Raw genomic sequence first — 14,793 nt, 5'->3', positions numbered from 1 at the left:
TTTGTTCATCCCATATAAAAAAGGATATTGCAGAGGAGAGCTGTAGAAAAGATGCAGCCAATGGTTAATGAAAACAACCAGAAGAACATCATCTTCATGGAGAAAAGATCAGGAAGTTGGCATTTTTTCATTTGGACAAAATGTGGGCTAAAGCAAGGGAGGAGCATTTTAAAAGAGGTTTACAAAAGTGTGCCTGGTGTAGAGAGAGAGACAGGGAAACCCAAAAATATCTCTCATGCATCATCCTCGACCACCATTTCTTCTCACAATACAACAAAACTAGATTCTTCTATTTGTGAGTTGTTGGCCATAAAAAGAATTAAATCAGATAGAGAGATAAATGATAGATAATAGATGATAGATAGATAGATAGATAGATGATAGATATAGATAGATAGATAGATAGATAGATAGATAGATAGATAGATAGATAGATGATAGATAGATAGATGATAGATAGATAGATGATAGATATTAGAATGCAGTAGCATCTGCAAACTAGATTATGATCTGTTGATGGCTGGAAGTAGGAAAGATGGAAATGGAGCATGCAACATATTTTCCATGGGGGAAGCAGTAAGAATCCAGTACTGCAGACATAAACTGAATTAACAACACAATTCTAATCATGACTGCTCAAAAGTAAATCCTGAGGGTTTACTACCAGGTAATTTTGACTAGGCTTGCAGCCTAGATACACCATCCTGTTTATAGGGTGATTCTACCCCTTCAACAACTGGTGATCGTGCCGAGAGCAAAGCAGCAGGCTGCTAGGTTGACAGACCCTGTTCGATCTTATTCTGCTGTGCTGATTGACGGCTCCTGAAGGCTAAAGGGAAAATACAGAAGGAGGCTGTGAGCAACTCACCTGTGGACCACAGTGAAAATTTCCTCTGGAAAGGGGCACCAAAGCAGCAGCCCATGTGTCCACCAGCCCATGCAGCCCCAAGGCCAGCAGTTTATCCTTCCTAGCAGACCCGGGACAAGACCAATGCAAACCACCACATCAAAAGTACTCTTGTTAAATCATTGGAGAAACAGCCTCTCAATGCACAATGCATCTTTTGATGGCCGCCCTGCATTTGGAAGGTGGGAGGTGTGGCTGGGCATGTGTCCCAAGAGGCAGCACCGAGCCAGCCTCAACTCTCTCCTGCTCCACTAGTTTGTCGCCCCTCCATGCCACTTCAGATTGTATCTCAAATGCCAGGCAGTACATTCCTGGCATTCTGAGCTTTGGTGGGTGGTGAAGAAAAATCCAGATGTCTCTTGAAAGGCTGGTTTGGGTCCTCCTTAAAGACAGGCATGAAAAGCCCACACATCTGCATGGCATAATTTGTGAGTTATGCAAATGAGGTGCACTACTTATGCAAATCAAATCCTCTGCAAATCTTAACTGATATAATTTTCAGGAGGTGATTTGCTCCTGCTGTATAAATGAAAACAGCAGGCCAAGAGCTGCAACAGAAACTGATCATCCTAAAACTTTTCACTGTCAGAGTTTTTTCTCATTAGTGCTCCTACAACCTGCGCTCCATTTTCTCTTCTCTAGCAACCAAAAGCTATTGTTCCCCAATGCACTGTATCACAAAACCTCTCATTTCAATCAATAGGAGAATGAGAATTTTACATTGAAAAGATTGGGTAGAATTCAAAATGTTGAACTCAGACCAGACCTGTTGAAATCAATCGACCTAACTTAACTGTGTTCATTAATTTCAGTGGCTCTGCTCCAAGTAATGTAAAACTTTTATCATTGCTATCATTTATACCCCGCTTTTGTTTGTATCATATACCCAAAGCAGCATATAATAAAAGCAATATAAAACAACATAGCTCATGCAGCATAAATGAAGTGATGGAAAGAGGTGGATAGAAACCAGTCTCAAAAGGGTACTTTTACTGAAAAGCTTTCTGGAATAACAAGAGTGGTGGGGACGAGTGTTTCCCTGTTTGGAGGCTCTTCCTGAACTTGGCTTCTACAATAAAAAAGACTCCATCCTTCATGAGCACCCACCGTATCTCCAGCAACAAGAGCCTCTCTTGGAGAGTTCTTGTGTAGACTTAGATGAAATGGGACAGCTCTTGACAAATCTCAGTCCCTGCCCACTTGGAACTCAATGCAGGTGGTACATGATGGGTGAAAAAGGTCCATTCTCTTGGCTCCAGGTAACACCCTAGCAGCTACATTCTGGGGAAACCAAAGCTACCTGACTGTCTTCAAGGTCAGCCCCACATAAAATGAATGACACACTAGCCCAACTTGGTGGAAACGAGGACATGAATCACAGGAACCAGATGTGACTTATCCAAGAATGGGTGCAGTTGGCATAATAAGTGAAATTGGTCAAAGTCACCACTGTCTACCCATGCCTGGACAGCTGGGAGTGGTGGCTCCTGCAGCATCCCCATTTGGCAGATCTGCGAATTCAAGGGGACTGCAACCCTATCCAGAACAAGCTGCACACCTGCACCTGAATGGTCAGGTCCTCCCCTTGGGAGCGGGTAGCGCTGTGGTCTAAACCACTGAGCCTCTTGGGCTTGCTGATCGGAAGGTTGGCAGTTCGAATCCGTGCAATAGGATGAACTCCCATTGCTCTGGCCCAGCTCCTGCCAACCTAGCAGTGCCAAAGCATACCAGTGTGAGTAGATAAATAGGTACCGCTGTGGCAGGAAGGTAAACGGAATTTCTGTGCGCTCAGCGGCTTCCGTCACGGTGTTCCATTGCGCCAGAAGTGGTTTATTCATGCTGGCCACATGACCCGGAAAGCTGTCTATGGACAAACGCCAGCTCCCTCGACCTGAAAGTGAGATGAGTGCCGCAACCCTATAGTCGCCTTTGACTGGATTTAACCATCCAGGGGTCCTTTGCCTTTTACCTTTACCTCAGGTCCTCCCCAATGGAATACATTGTTTCTTATTGGTCATTTTATCCTTATAAAGCAGGAGTGGGGAACCTCAGGCTGGGGGGGAGGGAATATGGCCCTCCAGGCCTGTCTATATGGCCCATAGAACTCTCTCCATGCCATATACCCAAGAACCACCTCCCCTTATGGGCAGCCATCCAAGTGCCACATACCAGTGGTGGGTGGGGGCACAGGCCAAAGTAGACTGAGCAAAAAAATGTACCTTGGAACAGCATTATTATTATTATTAATAATAATAATTAAATTTGTCTACCGCCATATGCCCGTAAATCTCAAGGCGGTTCACAATATAAAATCACAATATATTAAAAAATACTAAATACATAATAAAAACAAAGACAACCCAATCACACACACACACCCTTTCACAATGCCTTTTAAAAGGGCATTGAATATCAATCAGCCAAAGGCCTGGTCAAAGACGGTATGCTTGCACCACCCTTTGTCTTCCACTCAGCGAAGCAAGAGGCATTATCAGAATTCAAGGGCACATTCCAGTCAGGCAAAAATCTTCTGTGGCACGAAGCAAGGCCAGGGAGGGATGTGGCCTGAGGAGAATTCTGAGGGCCAGACAGAGATGTCTGAAGGGCCACATCTGACCCCCAAGCCTGAGGTTCCCCATCTCAGGAAAATAAAACATCCTCAAAATAAACTTGAACTTGGGATAGTGTTCTGCCACCTTTCCTGTCACAACTGAATGCTTATCAGTTATCAGAAGATCTATCTATTTCATGCAAAACCCTCATTCACGTCAGTGGAGTTCAAGGCATTCAGCCATGCGCTAAAGATAAGGGAATCAAACACACTCAATGGAAAAACAGAAAGTAAAAAAAGGGGGGGAGTGGGGAAGCTGCACTCTCTGCACTGACCCTCTCACCCTTCTTCATTTATAATACTGGATCCGTTCACAATGACCTCTTTCAACTCCTGTCCCCATCACTACCGGATGAAAACAAAACACCTGTTTACATTTTCACCTCAATGAAACCATTGGCCCCCTTATGCAAAAAGCATTCATGGCTTTAGAATTACACCCAGCAGCAGGTGGTAATTCAACAAACCACAGTCATATGCCTCCTCACACAATAATAATAATAAAAATCACTCACCAACATGAGGGGAAGAGAGGTCACTGCTAGGCCTTGGCTTGCCAATTTCTAGGGTCATGAATAGGCACAGACTATCTCCATCACACACATATTTTTTACATCTTCCCCACAGCTGCAAGAGGGCTGGATTTTTGCTCCTCCCTAATGAAGCAAGGTAGATTACACATCCCTATCTAATACACAGCATCCTGGATGCAACTGTGTGGATAAACACAGTACTGCTAGCCAAAAAATTGGAGGGGTAGGGCACGGAGTACCCAGAATTGTGGGTGGTGGTTAGGTACAGCCTCCTCTTTACCCTCACCAAACATCACAAATATGGTCCCAATGTGTAGGTATTTGTACTGGAAATAGGTAGCTGTCCAAATACATCCTCCAAAGGGGGCAGGAACAGTTATTTAACATAAAATTATCTTTTCCACTGTATATTTTTATTTATTTATTTATTTATTTATTTAAAATTTCTATAACACCCTTCATCCGAAGATCGCAGGATATGCTAGGTTAATTGGATTCCGTGCTGGAAACCTGATAGGAAGCAAAGCCATGGCCATATAATAAACTGGCCAGGTCTTCTTGCTGTTTTATATTAAAGTTCTTTGCTGCAGTTGTGAACACTGGAAACTTAAGGGCTATTTGTTATATTCCTCTTCTCTATTTGCAAAAGGTAGGAAAGGTAAAGAGAAACTGCAAAGAAACGGTAACATCCAATCAGACTCAAAAGTTTGGCAAATAAAACCAGATTTAGGCAAGCAGTTATGGGGTAAAAAGGTAAAGGGACCCCTGACCATTAGGTCTAGTTGTGGCCGACTCTGGGGTTGCGGCGCTCATCTCGCTTTATTGGCCGAGGGAGCCAGCATACAGCTTCCGGGTCATGTGGCCAGCATGACTAAGCTGCTTCTGGCGAACCAGAGCAGTGCACGGAAACGCTGTTTACCTTCCCGCCGGAGTAGTACCTATTTATCTACTTGCACTGGTGTGCTTTCGAACTGCTAGGTTGGCAGGAGCAGGGACCGAGCGACGGGAGCTCACCCGGTCGCAGGGATTTGCTTACCTTCTGATCGACAAGTCCTAGGCTCAGTGGTTTAACCCACAGCGCCACCTGCGTCCCTTAGTTATAGGGTAAAGAGGTGCAATTCATTAAGGGTCTGGAGCTCTTACTGCTCAATCCAAGGGTCAGAGTGCCTGGAATGAGAGAAGGGCATGACCCCCATGCAACATGGCAACCCTTCTTAGTGACAAGCAGATCCTCTTTCCCTACCACGCATTTAGCAATATCTCAACTTCCTTCAACAAGTTTGCATAGCTCCAGTAGCTCATATGATTCAATGTTTCAATTATGCATACTCATCCCTGTTTATTCAAGAGAAATTTGTCCAGAGGGGGGTGGGAACTATCCCTGGTACTTACTTACAATCACAGCTGCCGATTTAGGCCACTGGTTGACTTCCAAGTAAACATGCATAGGATTATTATGCAAATCACCATTTTACCTGTTTTTGTGTACAAAGGGCTGAAGCCATCCTGAGCCCATGTCCTTGGGAGTTCAGGGAGCATGCGGGGATGCGAAGGCTGGAATCCTATGCATGTTTACCTGGGAGTAAACCCCAATGAATTCAGTGGGACTTCCTTCTGAGCAGACATGAACAAGATTCCCTTGGCTGACACAAATTAAAGCATTCTGAATCTGATAGATAGATAGATAGATAGATAGAGATGTCCCTGCAAATGCTTGCCTATATATGACAGTTATTCAGCATCTGAACTGCACACTGGTCCAGATTCTCTTGCTACATCTACCACAGCAAGGCCACTATGGCGTAAACCTTACAAGTGCTGTCAGGGGATTAGATCAAGCCTGAGTGGCTTAACTTTTAAGCTTACAGGAGTACCTTGGTTCTCAAACATTCCAGAAGTCCGTTTGACTTCCGAAAACGTTGAAAAACCAAGGTGCGGCTTCTGATTGGCTGCAGGAGCTTCCTGCACTCAATGGGAAGCCGCATCGGTCATTTGGCGTCCAAAAATAGTTCGCAAACCGGAACAGTCACTTCCGGGTTTGCGGCGTTCAGGAGCCAAAACATTTGAGAACTAAGCTGTTTGAAAACCAAGGTACGACTGTATTGGATAGCCTTGGTCAAAACGCACACTCTCAATTTCCCTGCCTCAGTGGTGTGTTGGGGGGGTGATATCTTCGCCAGGGGCAGCCTGCCCCCTGGGTTCTGGCAAGAGCCCCGCAAGATCTTGTGAGATTTTGCAAAACTCCCATAAGATCTTCCCAGAACCCAGAAGCCGCTACCACCTCAGTCGCTTCTCCTTCCTTCTCTGGCTGTGGCACTTATGGCCAATACCCCTTGCATTCTGCCACCTGAGGCTCTGATCTTCACAACCCTAAATTTCTTGCAGGAAGGGGAAGGATTCACTCTTTGCATCCCCAATTTCTTGTTCTTCCAGGTAGTGCAACGATATCCAGTCATGAAAGCTGCAAAAAAAAATTTGCGCAGGACCCTGCAGATCCTTCCCATGTGGACTGTGCCATCTGCAGCGACCCCCTCAGTACACAATGTGTATATCAAAGACTGCTCACAGTGAAGGACATCCACACGACTTGGGAGGCCAGCTAAAGCAGTGCTCTAGAACCCTGGAATGTCGGAATCTGCCTTGTGCAGAATCTGACCCATCGGTCCACTTAGCTCAGTACTGCCTGCACTGACTGGCAGCAGCTCTCCAGGATTTCAGACAGGGAACTTTTTCGACCGTACCTGGAAATGACAAGGACTGAAGCTGGGACCTCCTGCAAGAAAAGCAGGTGCTCTATCACTGCTCTATGGCCCTTCCCTGGAGTGGAGAGAGAGAGAGAGAGAGAGAGAGAGAGAGAGAGAGAGAGAGAGAGAGGAGCAAGAGGGTGGGAGAAGCAGCCCATGATGCAAGCATAAGACTTTCGCTTCCGGAGTCCGGATACCAAAAGAGCGACTCCTCCATTCTTTGTGCCCGCTTTCTCGGTGCCGGGCGAGCGCAGGGGGCAGAGCGCGCCACACGGGCGCACGCGCTGCCTCCGCCTGCGCGGCTGGCTGCACTGGGAGGCAGCAAGCAAGGCATGCCAGGGAGGGTAGCGAAACGGTGGCCGGGAGGAGGACTCGGGGAGGGGGGGGACGAGAAATCAGCACGGACCAAATGGATGGTACTGACCTGGAGGCTCATCTACAGACGTTCTCTTCGACCCCCCTGTTCCCGGCTGGCCCTTCCCCTTCCCAAAGCACCTCGGGCGCGCAATTGGGAAGAGAGGCGAAAGGCGAGGAGGGGCGCGAGCGGGCGGGGAAGGGAAACTTGAGAGAAACTGTTCGCGCTGGGGTCCAGCTTCTGCCCCGCCCTGGCGCAAGGAACAGGAATTTCTCCAGAAGGGAGCCTTATCAGCCTTGCTGGTTTCCCAGCAGCGCAGCCGGACGGGGAGGTCAATGGGTTACCCAGGAGCGCAGCTGTAAACACCTCCGGAGAGGGCGGGAGAAAAATAAAGGGGGGGGAGGCTGCCCGGCGCAAACTGGAACGGGGCAATAATCAACAGGGTGTTTATCCGCCGCCTCCCCCGCGCACTACCTTACCAAACAATGAGAGCGCGGGAGGGGGGCGCCGCAAGTTTGCGAAGAGGAAACGGGTTGCCAAGTTGTTTACAGCCGCGTTGCTGTCCGCTGGTCTGAGACGCTGCCCGGCTTATTTGCTCAAACTAGCTCGTCTGGTCCAGCCACCTGTGCAATTCCCCCATTTCTAGGAGATCTCTCTCTCTCTCTCTCTCTCTCTCTCTCTCTCTCCTGTGCCCTTGAAAAGAGAGGCTTTTCACCGCTGGTTAAACTTCAACTGAGACTGCAGAGCTGCCCTTGCTCCTTGCCACCCGTCTGGAAAGGAAGCAAAGGCAGGGGAGAAGGGTGTGAGCTAGATTCCTGTAGGGCCGGAAGGTTCAACTGTGGCTGGCCATATGTGCTGGACTCCAACTCCCATCAGCCCCAGCCAGCAGGGGCAGTGGTCAGAGAGGGCGGTAAGTGGTGTCCAGTCCACCAATATCTAGAGATCACTAAGATAGCCACTGCTGGTGTAAGTCTGAGTGGCTATTTCTGGTAAGTTTCCCTCTTATTCCTTCTTACCACGTTAGGAAGTTAAATGGATTTCCAATTGTTTACTTCCGCATAACGTCTGAATCAGAAGCGGCTGTCTGAGTCTGGCCCCGGTGCCTGCATGCAGCGATACACTGGATGAGGGCCAATAAACGGAGTTTGAAACCTGACAAGACCAGTTTGGTTCCCATGTCTGGGAGGCAGACCAGTTACCTGTTCCGAATTTGGTCAAACTCTCTCTGAAGGATGAGGTGTATGGTCACTGGGTGCTCCTAGGTCCACCTTTGTTGCTGGAAACATGTGTTTTTAGCAGCTAGGGACCCTTTTTTCATCTTAGGCTGGCTTATGACTACTTAGGTAGTCTTAGGTAGTTATGTGTTTTTTTCATGTTGTAAGCTGCTCTGAGCATGATTTGAACTGTGGAAAGACGGCATGCAAATAAAATCATGTATGTATATGTACAACATCTGTCATGGGCATAGCCAGGATTCTTGTTAGTGAGGCAGGCCTTTTGTGGTGGGGGGAGAACCTCAGTTTGCTATATATTTTATTGATTTTTATTGATGTTGGGGCTGCCCCCCCCAGCTATGCCTATGACAGCTGTGACCATTCCTAGACCACAGTGGGCCAGACACTGGAAATCTCAGTAGTGGACTACTGCAATATGCTCTGTGTAGAGCTGCCCTGTCAATTGGTCTGGAAGCTACACTTAGAGCAGAAGATGGCAATAGCAGACAACACTATTGCTGAGAGATCTGCACTGGCAGCCAGTGTGCTACTGGGCCCAAGCTAAGGTGCTGTTGTTGGTTTATAAACCCCTAAGCAACTTGGAACCAGTTTGCAGGAGGAAGAGCCCCATTCATTTATGCCCAAGCAGTATGTTTGTCAGTCAAGGCACTTTCCTGATGCCACATGATGCCCACTCTACAACCACCAGAAGCAGAGCTCCCTCATGTTGTGGACCTCCCTCCCATATGTATTAAGCAAGCTTCTTCTGTTTTATCTTTAAGAAGTTTGCTCAAAACAAAACTATCTAACCAAGCCTTCCCTGTATTAGGACCAGCTTTGCACTTCTTTGATTGCTGAACAGTTTTTAATATTTTTATTTTGTCAAATGTTAATTGTTCGTTGCTTAGGGGAAAGTGAGCAGCATAGGAATCGGAATCTGAGAAATAAATAAACTGTGTGTGTGTGTGTGTGTGTGAATATGTATAATAGCTTAATCCATAAAAACATAGGGTTGTGAGTTTGCCTGTGAATGGATCTGCCACCATAGTTTTGCCCTAAAATGATGACTGATAAGAATCTTGGATTTGGTACCATGATCTTAGTATTTCTAAATGGCTGTGGACTGTCCCCTGCAAGGATAGTTCACTTGGGGTCATGTTTGACAGAAGTGTGTGGCGCATTGTGAGCAATAGCAGATGGCAGGGTTGGGTAGAAGTGCTTATCCGACCTCCCTTCTGTGAAGTCACTGCTGTTTACTGGGGGGGGGGGGGGATGACGATGACAAGTTGTCAGTGAGGTCAGTGCTGCAAAAATACAATTCTTTAACCCACACCGGAGATAAATACAGGGCACTCTCTGATCAAGAAACTCAACCAGCTCCTGACCAACTGCCCTGATCTAGCCCGAAAGCTGCTTGACCAGATCTATGACAATGCTGTGAATGATGACCCCTAGGCAATGCTTGAACGAACTTTTTACCCAAGCCAATAGGGTGTTCCTGCTGGTGCACTTACACAATGCTGACCTTACCCACTGCCTTGCCCCTCCCACTCTCCCTCATGATAAATCACAGTGATTCCACTGCCGGGAGGTCAGGTAAGCACCATGACCACCCCACCTTACCATCCACTATGGATTGTGTTTGAGAAAGAAACAGTAGCTGGCAGTTTTGGAGGAAACAAAGGCGGAGGAGAGAACGCAGAGAGTTTCTAGAAGCGACTAGCTGAAACTGGCGGTGCCACCTTGGAAGCGGCCGCCCAAGTTCTCTCTCCTTTCTAGACATGCTTGTTTGCCTCTGTTTATTGTTGCCCTGTATTTTTGCAACGAAGAGTCTCCGTGCTCTCTCATCCGAAGAGAAGCAAACCCAGAAGTGCTGTCCTTGGAACTTCTCGTCACTCAGAAGAACACATAAACAACATGGCCGATTGATTCACTAGTCAAACACAGAAGAATGTCAGAAGATCCCTGCTGGACCACACTAACGGCTTGCTTAGTCTAGCACCCTGTTCCCACAACCAAATGCCTCTGAGGAGCACAAAAGCAGGGCATGAGGGCAAAAGGCCTCTTCCATGGTTACTTTCCAGCAGCTGTTATTTATGTTAACTTCCAATACTGAAGATAACAAAGCCATTTTATTATTATTATTATCTTGACAGGAGCCAATGATGGCTTTATCCTCCGTGACGTTGTCTAATCCCATTATGTTTATTCACACATCTCTCTATGAAATCATAAATGCAACCATGCCCAATGCCTCCAAAAGGGATGCACGTCACAGGAAGCATGCAGAACAATTCTGCCATTAGAAATCTCTACGCATGTTAATTCCAGAATAAATCGTTACTGGGGAATATTTTGTGTGATGCAAAATGCTCATTGTCCTTCATGAAGATTCTGAGGTGGACTGTAGATTACATTGCCGGTGGAAACAGGCCTGTTTGTTCAATTTATGGCTCACCTGGCATTCCAACCTTTGGCAGACATTCATTCAAAGGGAATCTGAAGAATGCAACACAGAGTTCATCCAGGGGCGAAACAAGCCTGTATTTTACCCAGGTCAAAGACCCAGTTTGGCGCACGCACACACCCCACACACAATTGTGTAAACACACATACAGGCAGGGAGCCTCAATGCTGCCCCTCTGGAGGCTTCACCCAGGGCAAAAAAAACCCCCAACTAGCTCCTTCACCCTGCCCCATAGCTATGGCACTGAGTTCATGATACAGTGGTGCCTCAAGTTACCGTATTTTTTGCACCATAACACTCACTTTTTTCCTCCTAGAAAGTAAGGGGAAATATCTGTGCGTGTTATGGAGGGAATGCCTACGGGTGGCATGCCTACGGATTTTCCTCCTCTAAAAACTATGTGCTTGTTATGGTCGGGTGCGTGTTATAGAGCGAAAAATACGGTACATACGCTTCAGGTTACATACGCTTCAAGTTACAGACTCCGCTAACCCAAAAATATTACCTCAGGTTAAGAACTTTGCTTCAGGATGAGAACAGAAATCATGCTCCGGCAGCGCAGCCATTAGCTAAAGTGGTGCTTCAGGTTAAGAACAGTTTCAGGTTAAGAACGGACCTCTGGAACGAATTAAATACTTAACCCGAGGTACCACTGTATCCATCAAAGAACATGATACATTTAGCTGCTTGGAAGACTGAGCAGGGTTTTGGTTTTTTGGAGGGGCAGGGAGAGAGGAAATGGGAAGTCTGCTTGCTTGCTTCAGGGTGGACAGGATTTCCTGGCAGCCTTTAGAAGGCAGGATGCAAGAAGTCCCTGCTGCAGGCATTTTGGCTGCTATTCAAGCCTACAAGGGCAGCATCTTGATGCTACTGCAGGGGTAAAAAGCCAGGGGTAGCCAACAGGGTGCCCTCCAGAGGATGCAAGATGATATAACCCCCCCCCTCTTTCCTAACCACTGGGCTGGCCATACCAGCTGGGGCTGATGGGGCTTGGAGTCTTAACAGATATGGAAGGTACCATGTTCGCTACCCCTGGTGCCATGTTGGCCACAACATCTCAACGTACAAAGTTTATTTGGGTTTGGGAAAATTTGCTACCAATGCGATGGCATCTTTAGCAATAATACTCAGGATTATAAAGCACTTTGAGAGTTCAGAGCACACACATTATTTCATTAACCAGCACTCATTACACCCGGCATGACCTCTTTCAACCCAAGCAACAATTTAAGAGAGAAGCATCACAGTCTCCTTAACAATCCTCCAAACCCGCATGTTATTCCTCAGGAACACCTATATTATTGTGACTTCTTTTTTTTAAGTATCCACAGCACATGCTCTCTAAATGCCCCTTTTTGTGGCAACTTCACCTTCAGTTAAAATCTAAAATAATACCCTGAACTTGACTCAGATTGTTCTGACCAAGGTGAAAAGGAATATCCCAGCTGCCCTGTAGCTTTAGCATCTCTCTTCCAATGTGGTAACATCCTCTTTTAGCCAGAGCTTCCTGATGCCACCCATTATTAGAAATACAGAAGTTCTCACTCCACAATGCATATAACATCCCAGTGCCTTCCTGTTCTTGGGATTCATCTGCAAAGCAGCCACTCCTAGCACTACAGGCCTCTTCTTTGGGGGAAATCAAGAAAACATCTGTAAACTGCACTCCTTTCCTCTCCAAAGGAGCCAGCCCACAAGAGGCATGCAAGCACAGAAGGAAAGAAAACCCCAGGGAGCCTTGCCTTTAATGGGATCCAAAGTGCCAACTCCCTTCCATCCAGGAGAAGGGTGGGTTCTTCCAGTGCCTGCTTCTTGCTCCTGGTCTCGATTCCTTGGATGGCAGGAACAGTTCAACATGGGACTCCCGCAGCCTGCAGAAATCTTCCATCTAGTTTTAAAGGGGCAACGATACCGTGCAGGTGGAGAATTGCTCCTTGCTGGTTGATTCCCCATCGCTGAAGCAGCAGCGGCCAAGCAGAGGTCACTTCTGCCCCACCTTGGAGCTGCTTTTTCACTCTTGGACTGTGATTTTGTTTTGCTGCTAAGCTTTGCTAGAAATATCCCTATCTTGCATCTTCAACAGTGCTAAGTACCCTTAAATCCATCAATAATGCAGGGTGATCAATGGCCTTTTGATGCAGGTAGAGTGCAGGCATCAACCTGCAGAGCGGGATGTCATAGGCCTTTGTGGAGATGTGGGGCAACACAGGGATCTGAAAGGGAATTTCAGGGAACCCAGATGCCTCGGGGAGTTGCTAAGGGGGCTAGGGGCTGCGCAGTTTGAGGCCGCTGCTTCAACTGCAGTGCACAGCATTAAAGGGATCTAATATCTGTAAGAGCTGTTCCTTAATACTTGGACATGGGAAATGCACCTTGACCGCAGTCTAATGTATCTCTTGGACTCACTTTGCCACTCAGTTTTTCCCCCAACTAAGTGTTTGTGGGGAATATAGCACTGAAAGATAATCCCAGCACCTAATTTTTGAGAGTCTGCATGAAATTTGACTTTACCAGAATCTTGTGCTGACTTGAAATGTTTCAGTTTTTAACTTTTATTAAAATAAACAAATTCCTTCCAGTAGCACCTTAGAGACCAACTAAGTTTGTTATTGGTATGAGCTTTTGTGTGCATGCACACTTCTTCAGATACACAAAAGCTCATACCAATAACAAACTTAGTTGGTCTCTAAGGTGCTACTGGAAGGAATTTGTTTATTTTGTTTCGACTATGGCAGACCAACACGGCTACCTACCTGTAACTAGAACTTTTATTAAAGCATTTGTATTCTGTGCTTTGCAAAATCAAGGCATCACCAGCGCTTCTTCAGGAATAAGGGAAAATTACAAATCCAGTGAAAAGAATTATGCCTAAACTCTCTCAGTATGGATAGCCTTCCACAACCTGGGGCCTCCAGATGTGTCCAGTCTTTACCATAATCAGAGTGCATCTCGTGGCCACACGGAGGGAGGCCTTTTCTGCAGTGGCACCAACCCTCTGGAAAACCCTCCCCTGTTCAATCCAAAATGTGTCAGCTGTGACTCACTTTACATGCAAATTAAATATTTGTTTGCTCAAGCCTTTAGTTTGAACTCATTATTTTGATTCTGGGTTTTTATTGACAGTATGTATTTTTTGGTTTTACTATATCTGTATTCTAGTCTTGATTTTGTGGCTAAGTAACATTATGGGAGGGGATTTCCTAGGACTAATGTAAGACTGCGAAACTGCCTTGTTATTTTTGCTTTGGATGCTGCATGTTGTTATATTTATGGAAATGTGGCTTTTTGCATGTTACTATATTTTTGTTTTGCCATGTTATAATGAAATTGTTACTATGCGATTGTTTTGCTACATTATTCTGAAATTAATATTATGTTACTGTTTTGCTACATTATTCTGAAACTGATATTGTGTTACTCTTTTGCTATGTTATAATGAAATTCTTATGTTATTGTTTTGCTGTGTTATTATCAAAAGTTTTTGTAGTGTTTGTTTGAGATGCATCCCTCTTTATTTGCTGTAAACCTTTTTGAGCATGATTTTTTTTGTGTGTGGAGAAACAGCATACAAATAAAATGAATGAGTGAGTGAATTTTAAGGGTTTTCTATATTAACTGCTTAGAGATTTTTTATGTATATATTCCATTGATGAATTAAATAAACTCCCATCATCCCTAACCATTGGACATTCTGCCTGTGACTGATGGAGCTGTAGCCCAGCATCATCTGCAGGCGGCAGGCTGGGGAAGACCAATTTTCACATTTCACCATACAGTCACTGTCATAGGATTTCAGGCAAAATAGATGGTCCACTGCAGAAACAATGAAAGAATGTGTGTGTGTATTTGTGTGTGTGTGTATTACAAAATGTATAATACCGCTTAACTGTAAATTAAAACCTGTAAACCGTTTACAAAGAATATAAAATATACATTTAAAATATTGAGCATACAGTAATGTT

The 14,793-nt window shown here is 45.8% G+C and overlaps 1 protein-coding gene across 8 annotated transcripts in view; it reads right to left on the bottom strand.

Moving 5' to 3' along the window:
- SH3TC2 (SH3 domain and tetratricopeptide repeats 2) overlaps nt 1–7,799 on the bottom strand; it is a 46,234-nt gene extending 38,435 nt beyond the window's left edge. For 5 of the 8 annotated variants that reach the window (XM_053376591.1, XM_053376590.1, XM_053376592.1 and 2 more), the window contains exons 1-2: nt 7,220–7,296; nt 4,034–4,174 (exon numbers count right to left, since the gene is read on the bottom strand). In XM_053376591.1, coding sequence (XP_053232566.1) covers nt 4,034–4,091 — 58 coding nt within the window. In that variant the 5' untranslated portion in view covers nt 4,092–4,174; nt 7,220–7,296. Of the gene's footprint in view, nt 1–4,033; nt 4,175–7,219; nt 7,475–7,629 lie in introns of those variants that run through there. The other 3 variants (XM_053376595.1, XM_053376593.1, XM_053376598.1) reach the window with 3 other exon arrangements.
- Nucleotides 7,800–14,793: the final 6,994 nt, after the last annotated feature.

This window comes from Podarcis raffonei, chromosome 2 (genome assembly GCF_027172205.1).
Source record: "Podarcis raffonei isolate rPodRaf1 chromosome 2, rPodRaf1.pri, whole genome shotgun sequence".
In the NCBI taxonomy this organism is placed as follows: domain Eukaryota; kingdom Metazoa; phylum Chordata; class Lepidosauria; order Squamata; family Lacertidae; genus Podarcis; species Podarcis raffonei.
The sequence above is the reverse complement of the archived record's forward strand: the minus strand, read 5'-3'. Positions and strand labels throughout refer to the sequence as shown.